We start from the raw sequence: 18,880 nt of genomic DNA, 5'->3' as shown, positions 1-18,880 counted from the left end.
ATAGACGATTTCATAAATGAAGTTGCAATTCTATCTCAAGTCAACCATAGAAATATGGTGAAGCTTCTGGGATGTTGCCTCGAAACAGAAGTTCCGTTGCTCGTCTATGAGTTCATATCCAATGGAACTCTTTATCACCATCTTCATGTTGAAGGAACAATATCTCTATCATGGGATGATCGATTAAGGATTGTGCTTGAAGTTGCAAGAGCTTTGTCTTATCTACATTCTTCTACTTCTATGCCAATATATCATAGAGACATCAAGTCTTCCAACGTACTCCTTGATGATAGTTTAACAGCAAAGGTTTCGGACTTTGGAGCTTCAAGGTACATCCCGATAGATCAGACGGGCGTGACTACAGCAATTCAAGGAACATTTGGTTATCTAGATCCCATGTATTATTATACGGGTCGCCTAACAGCCAAGAGTGATGTCTTCAGTTTTGGAGTTCTTACTATGGAGTTGCTCACTAGAAAGAAACCATTTATTTATAGGTCTGATGATGGTGATGGCCTTGTTTCACATTTTAGCTCACTATTCCGAGAAGGAAAACTAGCTGACATAATAGACCCACAAGTCATGGAAGAGGATAATGGCGACATCCAAGAAGTAGCGGCACTAGCAGTGGTGTGCACTAAATTGAAGGGAGAAGACAGGCCTACAATGAGGGAAGTGGAGTTAATCCTTGAAAACTTGCGCCTTAAGATGCATACTCCAAGTTGCACAAAACCATGTAGTAGGGAGCACATCCCGGCTCAAGGGGTTGTTACTCAGGAAGTAAGCAGGCAATACACCATGGAAGAAGAAATAATGTTGTCAGCGAGGTATCCTCGGTGACCACCATTTTCTTGTCTGAACACAATAATGTTTCGTAGAATCGTTTATAACATGCATGGCAACGCCACAGCAAATTTGTGTTAAGGTAAGACACATCTGAAGTAGAGCATCCTGTGTAGTCTTAAACTGCCATCATAAGGCTCGAAAAAAGAAGGGGAAGAGCATCCTAGTTGAAGCCTGCTCTGCCCATTGTCCTGGCTCATCATGACTTCAATCTGCAACGAAAAATCAAGGCGTATTTTGTTCCATCACAGTCTCTGAGAGCACATTTCGAATTGTATTTCCTGACTACATTTTTTCTCATTCTTCTTTCTTTTTGTTTCCTGTAATTGTTTTGTTTCCTTGTTTTAATTTATGCAACAAGTATGGGCTCTGCCCCTCTCGTTTTCACAGAAAAACAAAACCGCAACAAGCTCGAACTAACATGGTAAGCTTTGTACTTTTCTTCAGAAAGATTTGTGTTAACATTTTCATATTTACTGAGATAAAGATATTTAGTAGAATCCAACTTACAATATTTTTAGTAGACAAAAAACATATCGCTACAGTAAGTTCTATCATGCCATGATCGAGACACAGCAGGGAGATTGTTCAGTAATCACGTAAATAAAAAAGATAAAAATAGGGCGTTGACTACCCTGCTTAGGCATAGTTGCATCGTGCGTAAGACAGCAAACCCAGCAGGTGAAGAGCATCAGAATTCAATCCGCTGATGCGTCGTACGTAGCTTACTTTAATGTGTGTAGTAGCATGCCGTGACTAATTTTTTCAGCCCATTAAGCCCATCTCAAACATAACACACCAGGCTACAGATAACTTGAAAAAAGAATAAAATAACATTGGAATAGGGACCCAGCTTCCAGCACTTTTAGCCCATGAGCCCCACTATTCGTTCCCTGTGCTGAACGCGAATCGCCGTCTGCCTATCGGTACGTGTGTCTCTTCCGCCGCGGCGGGGGGGGGGGGGGGGGGGGGGGAGGGTGGGGGCAAACTGAAAGAACCGAGAACCAAACTGAAAATATCCGGGAAATTCAGTTCCTATTGGATTTCTGTTTCTTAAGAACCGAATTTACTCGGTAAATTTTGTTTGATTCTCGGTTAACCGTAGCAACCGAGATTTATAAACATTCAGCCTATTAACTCACTAAGTCCAATAGAGCACCGGCCCAACTGGGCACTGGCCACACGCCTAAACCCTAGGGGTGAACCCACACGGGTCACACGCCCCCACCCCTATTTTGTTGTTCGCCCGTTCCCAATCCCAGCCGACCGGCCGCCCCTATCTTGCTCCTTTTGTCCGCATCCCAGCCGCCAGCGCCAGGCGCCTAGAGCTAGCGCCATCCACCCCGCCAGCCGCCGGCTGCCGCCTAGCGCTCGCCTTAGGCCGGCCAGGCGGCGAGCACCCTGCGACGCCCGAGTCCCCGAGGGCCCAGCGCCCGCCGCACGGCCAGCCAGGCAGCCGGCGCGCAGCGCCGCTAGCGCCCTCGAGTCCCCAACGGCCTGACCCTAGCCACTTCTCCTTCTCCCCTTCTCATCTTCTCCATTGTTGTTTGAATTATCCCTGTTGGTTGCATGAAAATTCAGTTGAAATGCTCCTGAAATTTGCTATTGATTAGGCTACTTTTTGCATCCTGAAAAATTTCGGTTCCTTTTGTTAAAACTGGAACCGAACCGATTGAATCGAAATCGAAATTCGTCAGTTCCTCCATCTGAAAAGAACCGATCAGTATTTTTGAAAGAACCGAGGAACCGAACTGACCAGTTCAGTTTGAACCGAATGCTCAGCCCTAGTTGCCCGACATCCTGATCGGTGTCCCCCTGATGCCATCTCCAAATCGCCGACGTCTCTTGCTGCCGCGACCTCCTTGCCGGCCGGCTTGCCACACGGCAGTGGCTAACTGCTTTGTTGGTGCATCGCCACAACAGCCCAATGCCAAGACGAATTTTTTTAAAAAGGGTTTAAAAAAAATTAAAATTCGAAAAAGGGGTGGCAGTTGGGAAAAATTTGAAAAATGGGTGCCTCCCGCCCGATCATCGGGCGGGAGGCGTGGGGCCGGGGACATCCCGCCCAACCAGAGGGCGGGATGCTCCAAAAGCTTTTTGCAGGCCCCTCCCGAGGGCCCCTTCGCGAATAAGAAAGTTTCTTATTCGCGAACGGGTCCCTGAGGCAGCATCCCGCCCGGTCAGAGGGCGGGAGGCATCCCGCCCGGTCAGTGGGCGGGATGTTGAGAGCCATTTTTTTTGTTATTTTCCTTTGGAATTTATGATTTACAATCTATTTGAAATTCAGACTGTTTTCAAATGCAATATTGATTCGCCATACTCTTTTATGTACATATAAAATTTTAATTCAATTTTACGAAGAAGATTGCTCTATCTAAAATTCGTATGAAGATGGTTAAACGATAACGGTTTGCAACGTAGAATCCGAATATTACGACAGTACGATAGATCAACCGATTAAAAAGAAAATAGTATCATACAAAAACAGTTCAAATATAAAAAGTTCACCAAATCAGGAGTATCTACTCCGCATGTCCCGGACCTCGCGCTCTCTTGGCCCTCCCGCCCCTAGTCCTAGGCCGTCGGCGTATGTGGTCCTCCGAGTACGTAAATGCATCTGGAGCACGGTGAGGACGAGGCGGAGGAGGTGCTGGCGTGAACGGGTCATCCTGGGACTGTGCACCTGGAGCGTCATACGTCTGGGATGGACCAATGATGTCAGGGCCGGCGCTGCCGCCCACCAGCTCCGACCAAGTGGCGGAGCCGCCCTCCCAGTCGTCCCAGTCCGGCACACCGAATGGACCACCGTATGCAGGAGCTCCCATCGACCATGCATGCTGAGCATAGCCATAAGAGTACGGTGCAGCTGGCCTCGAGCCTGACGGGAGAGACGTTCCTGGAGCATAGGCGCCAAACGTCTGAGGCTCCATTCTTGCAGGAGGAGGTCCCATTGCCGTCGAGTGCATGACTACAAAAAGAAATGAAATTAGTCATGTAAATCATAGGTGATTGAAATGGCAATTATGAAGGACTTACAGCTTGAACTAGCGGCAGTACCGCTGGACGCTGCGTGCGGTGCTGTAGAGGTCGACGGGCCAGCTGTGTACACGTGGGCGGACGCATGAGATGAACTGGATGTCCCCACGTCGTCTCTGCCGCGACACGTCAGTGCACGTAACGCTCGCGTCAAGCTGTCTTGAATCTTACGGAAGCTGTCCTTGTACTGTGCCTCCGGTACACGCACTCCACGTTCAATCAACGTGATCTGAGATGTAGCTTCGACCTCCGCGAAGTTGATCAGATCGATCTGCATACGTAATGGGATGCAGATTACTATTGGTATCGATCTTTTAGAAAAAAGATTTAATAATTCAAGTTGCGAAACACGTACCGCGCCACGCTGGTCCTGATCACGGTACGAGGGATACGTGTCCGAAATGGTCGGCTGGTGCTGATCCTCCGCGTCATGAATACGTGAAAGAGTGACGTACGGACGCGTGCGAAGGAGGTACCAGCGGAGGTATGCATCGTATGACGCGTCCGTGTGTGGGTGCCACTCGTCCCACACATCGTCACGTGCGTGAAGCCACCCTTGCACGTACTCCTGCATCTTGACGACCCAGTTCACCTCGTTGGCATGATATCCCCTGCGCGAATATCTGTTGCGAACATTTAAAATTCGACATTGCTTTATGATAACGAATATATAAGTAATACAAAACGAGTTATCACAAACTTACTCGTGCACGTTGCGCGGCACGGCCTGGAACGCTCGAGGTACGAGAGGAAACTGCTGTCGTCGCCCGAACTGCCTCATCACATGCTCGACGCAGTACGGCTCGACGAGAATATCGAACACTAGGTTCGCCTTTGTCAGCCAGTACTCTTCGTCACGCGTGCAGAGGGAAGACAACCCATGCGGCGCACGTGTCTGGATAGCCGCAGCGGTGTACGGTGTCCAGATGACATCCTGTGGCCGCATCCGATCAAATTCGGACACGAACTGAGGGTATGCTTTTCGGACCTGCCGATGTGCCCAGCTCATCTGAAAAAATTACACAACTGCATCGGTACTCCTCGTATACAGAAACGTACAACAGTAAATTAAAAAGCTTAAAAGAACTTACCCGTCGATCGGTCCAAAGCGAACCCATCGTGGGGCTATCCTCATCCCACATCCCGTACATCTCGGGTGGATAAGGCTCGTCGCTGATTAGGGGACGTGCTATGGCGAATCGCTCGTACGACCATAGCTGCAGCAGAAGTGGGCAGCCTGTGATGACGGCAGTCCTCTCCGTCTTCAAACAGGCCTGGCAAAGACCTCGGTACGTCGCAGCAAGCACTGCCGATCCCCAGCTCCACCCAGGTACCTGGCCCGGCTCCGCATCCGCAATCGCGCGCGCGTATTGCATGAGCACCTTGTCCACGTAATTGCCGGTAGAGTTGCAGAAAAGAGTCCAGCCGAACAACCATAACAGATACGTCTCCAGGTATCGTGACACCTCGTACTGCCTAGCCAGAGGGTGCAGATCCTGAGCCTGTAATATATTTGTTCAAAACTTAGAGGTACTCACATATGATTCAATTAAATTAAATAAAAAATAACTGGACGTACCCTAAATTGTATTACCCAACTCTTGGCGGGGTCGGGCAAATCAGGTACGTTCACAACAAGTGGCGGGTTCGCTGGACCAAACCGCTCCTGCAGCTCCGCCCTCCAGAAAGGTGGCACGGCAACCGGGCCAACAGCTTCACCCGCAATGGGAAGCCCGAGCAGGTACGACACGTCCTGCAACGTGGGGGCCATCTCCCCGCACGGCAAGTGGAACGTGTGCGTCTCCGGACGCCACCTGTCCGCCAACGCTGCAAGTAGAGAGCAGTCCAGCTGCATCCGCTTCTTCGCGCCACCGTCTTGGCCGTCGCCGGCCTGAAGCATACGTGCGAGTGGCAGCAAACCAGCCTCACGTAACCTGTATATTTTGCATTGTGGTTACAATTATCTTACACGCTATACATTAGTTTCGTAAAAAAATATAAAGTATCACCTGTCAAGCCAGCGGTCGTCCAGGTGCAACAACTCCTTTGCTACACGAGGGCGCAACTCGTGAAGCTCCTGCCCCTCCACCGCAGCCAGGTACGACCTGTGCCGTTCATCGATGTGCGCGTCAAGGAGCTCTGGTGTCTGCACCATATCTACATGAAAAATATAAGTACCGTAAGACACATTCCTACAAACAATTGAAAATACTAAAAACTATTTATAATAGAACTAACCTAACAAATATTTGTAAAAGCTATTCAAAATACTGAAACCTATTCGAAATATAACTACCCTAAAAAATATATCTAAAAACTACTGCAATTATAAAAACTATTCAAAATATAACTACCCTAAGAAATATATCTAAAAACAATTGAAGATACTAAAAACTATTTATAACAGAACTACCCTACGAAATATTTCTAAAAACTATTCAAAATACTGAAACCTATTCGAAATATAACTACCCTAAGAAATATATCTAAAAACTACTGCAATTATAAAAACTATTCAAAATATAACTACCCTAAGAAATATATCTAAAAACTACTGCAATTATAAAAACTATTCAAAATATAACTACCCTAAGAAATATATCTAAAAACAATTGAAGATACTAAAAACTATTTATAATAGAACTACCCTACGAAATATTTCTAAAAACTATTCAAAATACTGAAACCTATTCGAAATATAACTACCCTAAGAAATATATCTAAAAATAATTGAAAATACTAAAAACTATTTATTACAGAACTAGCCTAAGAAATATTTCTAAAAGCTATTAAAAATACTGAATTCTACGTATAACTACTCTAACAAATATTCGTAAAAAATAATTAATAATTATACGATTATAATACCTCCAAACCGACGTGTGGACAGGGCTTCGCCGCTTCCTCTCCTCTCCTCCTTTTTCTTTTTTGTTGATTTTTGATGAATTTTATGAGAATTAGGGGGTGGGGGGGGCTTAAATAGGTGGTGGGGAGACATCCCGCCCATTGGAAGGGCGGGTTGCCCCACCCGGCGACCTCCCGCCCGTTGGGGGGGCGGGATGCCCCTCGCCAGAACGTCCCACCCGCTGGGCGGGCGGGATGTCCCTCGGGGGACCTCCCGCCCGTTGTAACGGCTGGTGGCCCTTTGGTTAAAACCGAACCGAACCGATTGAATCGAAATCGAAATTCGTCAGTTCCTCCATCTGAAAAGAACCGATAAGTATTTTTGAAAGAATCGAGGAACCGAACTGACCAGTTCAGTTAGAACCGAATGCTCAGCCCTAGTTGCCCGACATCCTGATAGGTGTCCCCCTGATGCCATCTCCAAATCGCCGACGTCCCTTGCTGCCGCGACCTCCTTGCCGGCCGGCTTGCCACACGGCAGTGGCTAACTGCTTTGTTGGTGCATCGCCACAACAGCCCAATGCCAAGACTACCCATCTGGGTGAGCTCAGATGCCATTGGGTAGTAGCCAAGCTCCCACTTGCGGCCCAACGCTTAGATTAAGCATCACTGGAAAGGTGAATAAAACAAGAGTTTAGGGTTGAAAAATCTAGGAAAATGTAAAATTAGCAAAAAAAAGATAAAGGTGTATTGATTTAGATCGATTAGCATTAAACTTGGTCATGACTCTACAGGCGATATAGTATTTACCTGTTCAGCCTAGCCTTTTGTTTTCTTTTCTTTTCCTTTTCTTTTTTGCAAAGGACTCAGTCTTGCTTCAACCAACCAAATAATGATCCTATCTTGAACTTTTCGTTCAGTAAAAGTTCCCCAAATATTGTAATAGCCTAGCTATTCTTTGGACCACTAAATAGCTATCATCTATAAAGTCTTGCATCTCGTTCACCTCTGTAATTTTGATACAATGTATGTTTTCATCCTTACTATTCTTCCGTGTTAACACTCAAAATATTCCTTGCCATCCACCCTTACTCATTTTCTAATGACAAAATATAGTTCATTTCAACATCAATATGTTTTCTAATAGAACTCTTCGGATAACATATCTAACGGAGATATACTCCATTCTTCGGTCATTATTTCTCGGTATGCATTTCACTTAAGCATCAGGATAAAAGAGCATACTCTCTTTGTTCATAAAGACAAATCATTATTTTTCATTTCATAAACAATTTTCCCAATACGACTACAAATTATTCCACATTCATGAATAATTGTTCTCTGCTACTAGTTTTGTCCTTTAATTTAAAATTGCATTTCCTTCGCACTATAAATTATTATTCGTTCATGAATATTTGTTCTAACTACCTATATATTTTGTTCTCTCTATAAAGTTTTTGTTCTCTTGTGAAATATGATTGTCCAGCAAATGCTCTATCGCTTAGCTATTGTTCCCATGTGACAAATTATTGTTCTTAAATTCATGAATAATTGATCCTGCTACGAGTGCAAATAGTTCCACCCCTATGAATATTTTTTCTATGCCACTATAAACTGTTCATTTCATTTAAAATTTTATTCCTTGGCAGTACAAATTGTTCCTCATTCATATATATTTGTTTCATGCTTCTTATATTTTACTCGTTCTATTTAATTTTTTTTATTTTCTCATGAAATATGATAGACTAGCAAATGTTATATTAATTAGCGGCCTATAAATGTTCGAAGTATACAAATTATTGCTCTTCGATGTATGAACAATTATTCCCCACTGCGAGTACTAATAGTTCCACTTCTATAAATACTTATTGAGTGCTACGTGATATTTGTTTGGTACTTCTTCTAATAGGACAAATGCAGATACTTTATGGTTTAGTTTAATTACTTATTTAATCTTTATGGACTACTAACCTTCAAATACTGCTACCATAAGTTAAATGTCCTATGGCAAGAAAGTTTTTCTATGAATGGACATTGTTGCTTGTTTGAAAAAAATGCATGGTTTGTACCATTTGCATTTATCGTGTAATGATGTTAGATTACAGTAATTTAAAAACATTGAAATAAAGAGAATAACTAAATCTGATTGTTTAAACTTGCATGTACTTTCTGCTTTAGGTTTTCGACAACCAAAATCTGCGTTCACTTATTATTTTAATTCTGTGGGAGATAGAGAAATTAAATCACAACTAAAATAGCAGCAGGAGATTAGTTAGCAACAGCCCAAAAAATATTGCAATAATTTTTGCATGCTGCATCGGCCTCCAAGCCTTGCAACTATGCAAGCCATCTATCTTGAGACACATTAAACAAATATCCTATGGCTACAAACCGTGATCAGTATTCTTGCTTTTGCACAGAATTGAATTAAAAGTATAATGATGATCACAATCTCGAGATTGGCGTAATCAAGCCGCAAAAGGATCTAATCCAATCTAGTAATCACCTTGCAAGAAAACCACACTGCCAAGCCACAGAAGCTACATGAGCTTCAGCAAATCTAATCTAGTAATCGTCGAAGGAAGCACCTGACCCTGGCCTCCTCCTCCAAGCTCTGGACAGTGACATCGCACCGAGAACGCTGAGGCTGTCGTCCTTGAGGTGACGCAGCGCCTGCTTCCTCTCCTCGGCCTTGGCCTCCAGGACATCAACCCAGATGGCCGACGTGCCATTGACGCTTTAGGTCACCGGGACCACGTAGGTGCTGTGCACCGTGCTCCCCTCGCCGTCGAGGAAGGCCACCGGGTACGCTGCCGTGGCGTCGGCCGCCCTGCCCAGGAAGCGGTCGTCCAGCAGCCTGAGCATGACGGTGGCGCGGCCGCTGGCCGAGTCCCCGTGGCCGTTGGGGTAGTAGGAGAGCTTCCACCGGCGGCCGCCCACCCGGAACGGCTTCGACTCGACGCACTTGCAGCGGGAGCAGACCGAGGCGACGTTGGAGTAGTTGCCGATGCGGAGCAGGTGCGTGCCGGTGGCCTCCCGGCCGCGGACGGAGGAGAAGCAGAAGGCCTCGCGGGCGCGGCGCCGAGCGCCGCCACCGGGTCCGGCGAGGAAGGCATGGCCGGACGAGAGATCGAGAAGCCCAGCAGGGATCGGAGTTGCTCTAGTATTTGATGTGGTTGAGTTTGATTGAGAGCAAGGACATGGACATGGGGGCGTATATGTTTGGGCGAAGTAGGATCATCCACATGCATTGCTTGGCGAACACGAACGGAAAAGAACATTGTTCTTGTTCGATCTGGAGTCTGGAGTCTGGAGTCTCGAATTTCTCGTTGTAATTTTCTTAGGTACATCTTGACGAACTTTTGTTGTGTTGAGATTTTTTTATCTTGACGAACTTTTTCTTAGGTACAACTTTTCTACCACGCACGTAACAAAGATGTACAAATACAACAATATGATGTGTGCTTGACACGATGATAAAAATATAAAATGTTCGTTTCAGAAACAAAAGAAAATTAAAAATGTTAAGAAAGCCGTCAAAGAATGCGTTTTTCAGTTTTCACAATGCCCGGCGGGTTTTCGGGTGACTGCGGCGGCGGCGTCGCGAACCCCGTGCCTCGCCGAGCTTTAAGCGCGCCTCTCCTACTTCTGTTGCTGCCACAATCCGCCCTGCCCTCTCCGATCTGCCCTCCGCGCGCTTCACCCCTTCCCCTTCCCCTTACGATCTCAGATCGACGGTGCCTCCTCGGCGGCGCCCTCACCGCCGGCGAGGCGTCTGCATCCTAGTCGTGGTCTCGCCTCTGCTGCTACTCGGGGCTCTGGAGGAGTGGAGATCCATCCATCCGCCCCGACATGGACTGATTTCTTCTTCGCCAGCTGGTCAGTAACCCTAGCTCTACTTGCTCGATGGATCTCACTCTAGCTCCTCCACCAAATCCACATCTTTGTTTCTCCGTAGAGAGCACTGGTTCGAGTTCGAAGTTCTAACAAATTGTTTGATCAGCAGGTTTGTGCGTGAGAGGCCGGCCAATCGATATGACGATCTTACTTGTCACCGCCCAACTCGGTACCAAAGGTTAGGGTTTGTGCAATTCCCTGAGAATTCCCATGTTTCTTTCATCAGTGTTGTGCAAGATTATTTGGATTTCTTGTTACGATCCACTTACTGGATGGTTCAACTCCTCGGGTTAACACATAAACCTCCAACCCTGCAGGCTGATCTGGTCTCTTGGTTTCATGGAAGTGATCGGGCAACGGGGACTCCCTGATCGTGCTTCCTTCAGTGTAAAAGCTTGGATCTCATCATAGGTGTGATCCTTTCCTTGGAGTGCAAAGAATCGTTTGCTCTTGCTCCTTGCGGTCACAATCATGGAGAGTGGGGGCGAGATCACGCCTGTGCAAAACAGCATTGACGACACACTGATCGCAGCAGCTGCTGCAGCTGCCGCCATTGCCTCATCGGGGAGCCGCCGCACACAACCTCCCGCACCGGTTTGTGCTCCAACACCTTACTGCATGATTCTTTTCTTTATCAAGTTTAGCGACGTGTTGCATGGTTTTTGATTCGATAACTTATGCAGCAGCTACCCTTAGATGGCGTAGCTGCAACGGCTTAGTATATATGTGCTGTAATTAAACATCTGTTACAGCTTGTTTGTGTGGCTTTTATATTGCACTGCTAGGAAATTACATCTCGTGCACACACTTGTCATGGAGCGTTTCTTGCTCTTGTACTTGCGGCAGATTTTTGATTCTACCGTTGCCGATGCGGTTAGTAACGGATGAATGTCGTTATTATGCAATCGGACTTTCCAAATTTGGCCATCAATAAATGTTTCAAATACTTGCAGAACTTATAAAGGCGATATGCGTAGATTGCGAATATAAAGTACTTCCATTATATCAGTTTTGAGTTTTATACATCAAGTACAATAGGTATTAATTGTGTGTTTTCGTAACCATGTCAATTTTAATCTGGCATTATTATGTCAGTGGATTGAGTAATTGGTGCCTTTTCTGTAATTAGTATTTTCTTCAAAAGAAATTGAGTTTGAAATAATTGCTAGCGAAATTTGGCTCAGATTTAGTTTATGCATGAAAATAGGTGTTCTTTTTTTATCTCAGTATTCTACCTGAAAAGTAAATGAACAGTACCATAGTTTGCTATTTTGTGATATGTGTGTTCGTGCTATACCTTTGGCGAGATATATAGATGCTGCTTCAGAATGTTGATCTCAGGACTCATCCTAGAAAGTGAAGGGATAGTACCACAGTTTGCTATTATGTAGTATGTGTGTTCTTGTTTTATCCTTGATGAGTAAGATGCTGCTCTAGAAAGATTTGTAGTTACATCTCATGCAGCATGTGTCATGGTGTTTCTTCCATGTACTCGTGATGAACTTTTGATTGTACTGTTGCAGTTAGTGATAGAAGAATATTGTTTTCTGATGTGCATGTTTTCTAAACTTTGGCATCTATAAATTTGTCAAATATTTAGACTGAGCATATAAAATTTACATAAGAATTAGTAGGAAGTTATGTTTTTGGGATCATGTCGATGTCTAAAATAACATTCTTGTTTTGCTGGATGCAGTAATTGGAGCTTTTCCATAACTAAGTTTTCCAAAGAAATTTATCGTTAAGATGGGAAACAAATGTTGACAAAACTTTGCATGGATTTTGTTCTGTGAAACTAATGGATGTACTTCTCATCTCAGGATTCTTTCTAGAGAGCAAATGGATGTAGGCACAGTTTTAAATATGTAGTATTTGTGTTCTTAGTCATAGAGATGCAATTTAATAATGTTGATCTATTCATCTCTATGTAGTATCTATTATGGAAAATTGTGTGTGCTTTCATGTATTAATTCTTTTGTTACATCTTTATATAGCAAGTACTACATTTGACACTCACAAAGTGCCTTGTTCTGTATACTGTCAGCATTGAAACTATGCATGTAGATGGTATTCTGAATAAAGAAAGAAAGGGGAATTGTTGAAACAATTAAGTTGAATTATTCAATGGATTAGATGGGACAAAAGGATTCTTTCTTCACCGGCCATACCTAAGAAGCTATTTCTTTCTATTGTTTATTCCCAAGCTTAGGCAGCCCTTTTTTCTGTACAGGCTGCTTTCAGTTTTTTTTTAATCTTGGTATATTTATTAGTTTCCCTCTTCCAGCTTGTCTGTTATGAAAAAATATGGGTCTTTGATTCAAACTTGATTGTTGGTAACCTTGCAGGACTGACGTGAATTTTACATTACATGTGGTGAAGTTTCTCTTTTTACCTTTCTTTTTTGACAATATCAATTGATGATCCATATAGTGAAGATAGCGTTATAGAACGTCCTATGGTTCTATCACATATATTTTATAGATGCATGTATAACTCCCTCTTTTTCTCAGTCCTCATGTATTACGGAGATATCTTCATGTTTTCATTTGCTTTCTTTTAACGGTCTATGCGACTAAATAACTCTTGGGCATTTGATTTACACACCATGAACTACGACTTTGTAGGAGCTGCTCTCTGATTAATGATTGGTTCTCATATTTTTATGTGTGAATTTCCATGTACATTTGTGAACTTTTAGGAAGAGAAGCACAGTCATCTCATACCTCATTCATGATTGTGCATTATCACCAGTACTATGCTCTATCTCTCTCTTTGCTAACCGGTTTTGTTTGCTTGCAGCGGAGGAATTGGGCTGCTCGGCTGAGCGTGTACTTCTGCTTCGGGTCTCCGAAGAATGGGCGGCGCATCAACCATGCTGCACTTTTCCCTGAACCCACGGCTCCAAGGACAAATGCAGCTGCAGGAGAAATTCCAATCCACCCACCGCCTCCTCTACTCCCGTTTGTCGCGCCTCCATCCTCTCCAGCTTCTTTTCAACAATCAGAACCATCATCTGTTGTTCAATCGCCAAGTACAGGCGCTCCACCATTTTCACCCCTCTCGCCGAATTCCCCATCATCCATAGGGCCAACATCCATTTTTGCTATTGGGCCATATGCGCATGAGACAGAGCTAGTCTCACCTCCAGTGTTCTCGGCCTTCACTACTGAACCATCAACTGCTCCTTTCACTCCACCGGAATCTGTCCATCTGACGACCCCTTCCTCTCCGGAGGTCCCATATGGCGAGCTTCTGACTTCGGTGAACAACAGCAAGAATGGTGAAACAGGTGACCTTCAGTCGTATCCTTCTCACCCGGACAGCCCAATAGGCCACCAGCTGGCATATCCAAGCTCAGGTTATTCTGGCCATATGCACAATGGCAGTTCCCTATTGGATGCCCACATTACAGCAGCTGTACCAGTTGCAGACTTCTCTGCCCGCCTTCAACACAATGATCATGCTATGGATCGTCGGGCATCATTTGGGTTGACTGCAGAAGATGTGGCGCGCTGCCTAGAAAAGAAAATTGCTAATGCTGGGGATTCTGTCTCAGCATCATTTCGTCTTGCCCCCACCAGCAGTGGCAGTAACACGAGGGAGTCTAATGATACAATGGCGGGGCTATACATCGACGAAACATACCACGACTTGCCTGAGAAAGCAAGGCGGTCTCTGTCCCTTCGCCTGAACAAAGAGTTCAACTTCAACATTGATGATTGTACTACTGTGGATCCAAGCGTGGGTTCTAGCTGGTGGGCAAATGACAAGGTTACTGGGATCACTGCAGAGCCAGAAAAAAGCTAATCTTTGCACTGAGTGTAATCTTAAGGGTGAAGGAATGAGCTTGTGCTTCTTCCACCGGTCTTCAGTACCTGATTTTCGCATAAATTATAGTGGGAGATGCAAATATATGCTGAACTTGCAGTAAGTGACAAACCATCGAAGCTAATATCATGATATGATACTAGAGGAGTCTGGAGACTCTGGTTATGTTGAACCGCGAAACTTTTCGCGGTGTAGACTGTAGTCTGTTAGTCTGTTGTATCCTGTGTACTGATTTGGTGTCCTGATACCTGTTCTTAATTCTGTGTATGTACATTATAAGGTACTGTCAGTGTTGGTGGCAGGTGCTGTATCTCATCTGCTCTGGTGACAGCAAATTAAAATTGTTGGAACTATCCTGTAGTTATATTAGTGCCTCCAGCCCTTCACATTTCTTTACTTAGCGTTGACATATATATCTCTTGAGATAACTGAGTTGCTAGCTCGTCTCCTATTTGATCAACAGGATTTATTTTTAAAAAATCCAGCTCATAACTAAACTCCCACAATTCAGTACGTCTTCATTGAAACGGCATAATGAAGCTTGCTTTTATTCCTGAACACAGTATATATTCAGATATAAATAGAGTATCAATAAGACTTGGATAAATCGTTGCATCATTTGCATCTGCTGGGGTTGGACACAACCGAAAAGCTCCGAGCGTGTAGTTTGAGTAATAAAGGGTTGTTGCAGACAAGCTCCACAGCTCTTCATGGCCGTAGATACGCGTGCGAACCTTATGTAGCAAAGAAGTTTTGAGGGAGCTAGTTTATTTCTCATAGTAGACACTCATATTTCTTTTATGTAGCAAATATGACCAACAATTTTGATTAGTTGTGGCCTGATACCTCAATTTCTAACATTCGTGGTCCTGTTTGGATCCATTCTAGCTAATTTTTAGGCCTACCTGAGTACTTAGCCGTGGGGGCGTTAAAATCGTCCATCTAATAGGTGCATGGGTAGTTTGTTGTAGGTAGTAGTTGACTAAAATGCCCTTTCCTTTAGGAGAAGATGTGGTTAGGTAGGAACATGTGAGGGCAATAAGGTCATTTGGAAACCTATTAGAAGCTTTAGCGAGTTTCGGGGCGTTAATGGATTAATGGTTAGTTGGGATGTTGGGTAAAAGTGAGCTGCCCTGATCCCGTCCAGCTAATTTTTAACAGCTAATTATTCGATAGTAGAATCTTGAGTAACAACCCCAATATATGTTGGGTAAAAAGTAGCATGAGTTCATGGACTAGTGTATAAATTTTACATGGTCCACTGCACGAGCCTGTTAGGATGTAGTTCGCTCTTCCTCACCCTCTTCCTCATCAGCTATAAAAACACAACCTCCTAAAACCAAGCTATCACACAAGCGAGAAGTGGATCAGTGCTTTCAATACATAACCTTACCAAAAAGCACCATATGATGATACATAGAGATACATATGTATTATGTAAAATAAATAAATAAATAAATTGATTCTCGTAGTAGGTAAACACACCGAGGAAACATGCATGGTGCTATACATATCCACATGGTGCCAGATCAATCAAGATATGGAAGATAACATACATTTCTCCATCAATTAAGTTATTCTCTGTACAGGGAAGAATGACACAAGAGAGTTTCCATCTGAACGTATGGGATAGGGATTCAATGAATACAATGTCCCGGACAAAAGAAAAATAATCCACTCTACAAGACATGACATGACACTAGAAACAGAAAATTTCATGTACTCCATCCTTCAATCATCTCAGTTTGGCGGACCAGATACCCAATGCAACATGTAGCGCCCACCGTATGAACCTAAAGAGCATCACATTATTTGCCCAAAGACAGCATGCTCGCTCTCGGTCTTTTCACCTCCTGGAGCAAGGTTTAATTTTTCACCCCGATCGACATTGTACTTCGCAATAATCAAGAAAATGTAAGCTGCAAAGAAAGCTGTTGTTTCTGGAGCTTGAACAACACCTTTTCACCTCCACCGCTGTTTCGCTTTATTACCTTGCTGGCTTTATGTTGGGCTGTTTCCCTTTTATACTCTTCTCTAGCACTGAAAAAATCCGGGAAGCGGAAGAAGGTCTGCAGTACTCGACCCAAGCTTTAGGACTCATTGGTTCTCCTACAGACGCCCTAACCTTGATGGCTTGGCATGGGCACAATTACTTTAGGCTCAAGCATTGTTTAATATAATCAAAAAGGACAAAGGGCGGCGCAGCTTGTTTTGCACTTGTTAAATACGCAGTTTGTTTATTCATTGCCTCGTAGGCACTGACTCTTTGATTGTTATGTACTCCAAGTGGTATGGTATGAATATAGAGAATGCGCTAGATAGGATTCTCTATGCAAGAGAGAGAGAGATGGACGCGCGGCCGTACCTTGTCCTCGTCAAGGAGTTAAGCAGCCAGGGCAAGCGACGAGCAGCACCCCATGCCCATGAGGATCAACGACAAGAGGCACAGTGGGGTTGCGCGCGCAGGCATTGGCACGGTGCTTGGGGACTGCTCATCAGATGTGCAGCGCCGCCACTCCCTTCCTCGCAGAGCTGCCATCCCTCGTCGTTGTTGATTTGCTGGCTGCGGCGATTAAGGATATCCGCGATTTGGGGATACGAAGGGATAGCTGGGCAGGGGTAACATTGGCACACTACCGGAGAGCTACGCTTTGCCGAGTGTCCAGGACACTCGGCAAAGCCTGAAAAACACTCGGCAAAACCTTTGCCGAGTGTAGCACTCGGCAAAGAGCACCCGGTAAAGAATTTGTCGGCAAAGAGCTCTTTGCCGAGTGCCTTATTTCGGACACTCGGCAAAAATCTTGCCGAGCGCCTTTTCCACACTCGGCAAAGGCCCGTTTAAAAAATAAAAAAACAGCCGCCGCTGGTCGCTGTCGCACCGCCAGCCAGGGGAGGGAGGGCCGCGCCGCCGGCAAGGTGAGGGAGGGCCGCCGCACCTGCGCCCCGAGGAGGGCGTGCCGCGCTGCCACCGCGCCCGGGGAGGGCCGCCGCCGCCGCGCCCCGGGCCGCGCCGCCGCCGCCGCGCCCGGGGAGGGCCGCCGCCGCCGCGCCCCGGGGAGGGCGGGCCGCGCCGCCGCCGCGCCCGGGGAGGGCCACCGCCGCCGCGCCCCGGGGAGGGCCGCCGCCGCCGCGCCCCGGGGAGGGCAGGCCGCGCCGCCGCCGAGCCCGGGGAGGGCGGGCCGCGCCGCCGCCGCCGCTCCCCGGGGAGGGCCACTGTCACCGTCGACCAGAGAGAGAGAGAGAGAGAGAGAGAGAAGAGGGAAGAGGGAGGAGGACGAGAGGATGCGTGGGCCGGGAGTGGAACGAGTAAAAGGAGATTTTTTCGGTCCCTCCCGCCGGTTCGTTCCAAAATTTCACCCGCTCCCGCCATTTATTTGCCGAGCGTTTTTTTATGGCACTCGGTAAAGGCATTCTTTGCCGAGTGCTTTTTTTTGACACTCGGCAAAATAGATTTATTTTTTTCTTTTTATCATCAAACTTTTTTTTATAATCCTATATTATTTGGAACTACATATGCAATTTGGACTCATTACTCGAAGTGTTCGCTATATTTAGTAAATTTATTTCATTTAATTGAATTTCTAAGGATAATTGAAATTTGAACTGCAAGTCATTCAAAGAATGGAAACAATTAAATGGAAAAATGGTATTCATGTTATTGAGCACACGTTGACACCGTATCCACGAACACACCAGAAAATTCAAACATCTTGTTCACAAAACTTGAACATAAACTTTGCGGTCCAGTTGTTTTTAAATTGTATAAAAAAACAAATGTGGTTAGAAAATTATGAAACTTGTCGAGATGTCATGACATCATATGGGGAGGCTGTGATAAAAATTTGACAAGGTTTCGTGAAATTTGTAATATACGATGCTTACAAATGAAATATGTCCAAACAAGTTTCATGATTTGATATGAAGGCGGATTAGGTGTTAAGCAAGTTCCTGACAAATTTTCATGAAACATTTTTAAATTTTTATCATAGTCTTTCCATATGGTATCATGACATCTCGGCAAGTTTCATAATTTTCTAACCACATTTGCTTTTTATACAATTAAAAAACAATTGGAGCACAAGTTCGTCGTCATGCTTCGTGATCAAGATGTTTGAAATTTTCTAGTCCTCTCGTGGATAAGGTGTCAAAGTAGGCTCAATAACAAGAATATCATTTTTCCATTCATTTTTTTTCCATTCTTCCCATGACTTGCAGTTCATATTTCAATTATCGCAAGAAATTCAATCAAATGAAATTAATTGACTAAATACAGCAAACAGTTCGAGTAATGAGCCAAATTTGCATATGTAGTTAAAGATAATATAACATCACAACAGAAAAAGTTTGAGAGCAAAAAAGAAAAAAATAAATATATTTTGCCGAGTGCCAAAGAAAAGCACTCGACAAATAAACACCTTTGCCGAGTGTCCAA

The 18,880-nt window shown here is 44.8% G+C and overlaps 1 protein-coding gene across 1 annotated transcript; it reads left to right on the top strand.

Annotated features, from left to right (window-relative positions):
• Positions 1-11,091: 11,091 nt before the first annotated feature.
• LOC112902174 lies at positions 11,092-14,427 on the top strand. Its single transcript, XM_025971103.1, has 3 exons — positions 11,092-11,214; positions 12,615-12,617; positions 13,420-14,427. Exons 1-3 carry the CDS (start codon positions 11,092-11,094, stop codon positions 14,425-14,427), a joined length of 1,134 nt encoding a protein of 377 aa, XP_025826888.1.
• The last annotated feature ends 4,453 nt before the right edge of the window (positions 14,428-18,880 follow it).

This window comes from Panicum hallii, chromosome 8 (assembly GCF_002211085.1).
Source record: "Panicum hallii strain FIL2 chromosome 8, PHallii_v3.1, whole genome shotgun sequence".
Classification (NCBI taxonomy): domain Eukaryota; kingdom Viridiplantae; phylum Streptophyta; class Magnoliopsida; order Poales; family Poaceae; genus Panicum; species Panicum hallii.
The sequence above is the reverse complement of the archived record's forward strand: the minus strand, read 5'-3'. Positions and strand labels throughout refer to the sequence as shown.

Excerpts from the sequence above, each read along its gene's own strand:
- LOC112902174 (XM_025971103.1), top strand. The coding sequence starts at position 11,092 with ATGGAGAGTGGGGGCGAGATCACGCCTGTGCAAAACAGCATTGACGAC.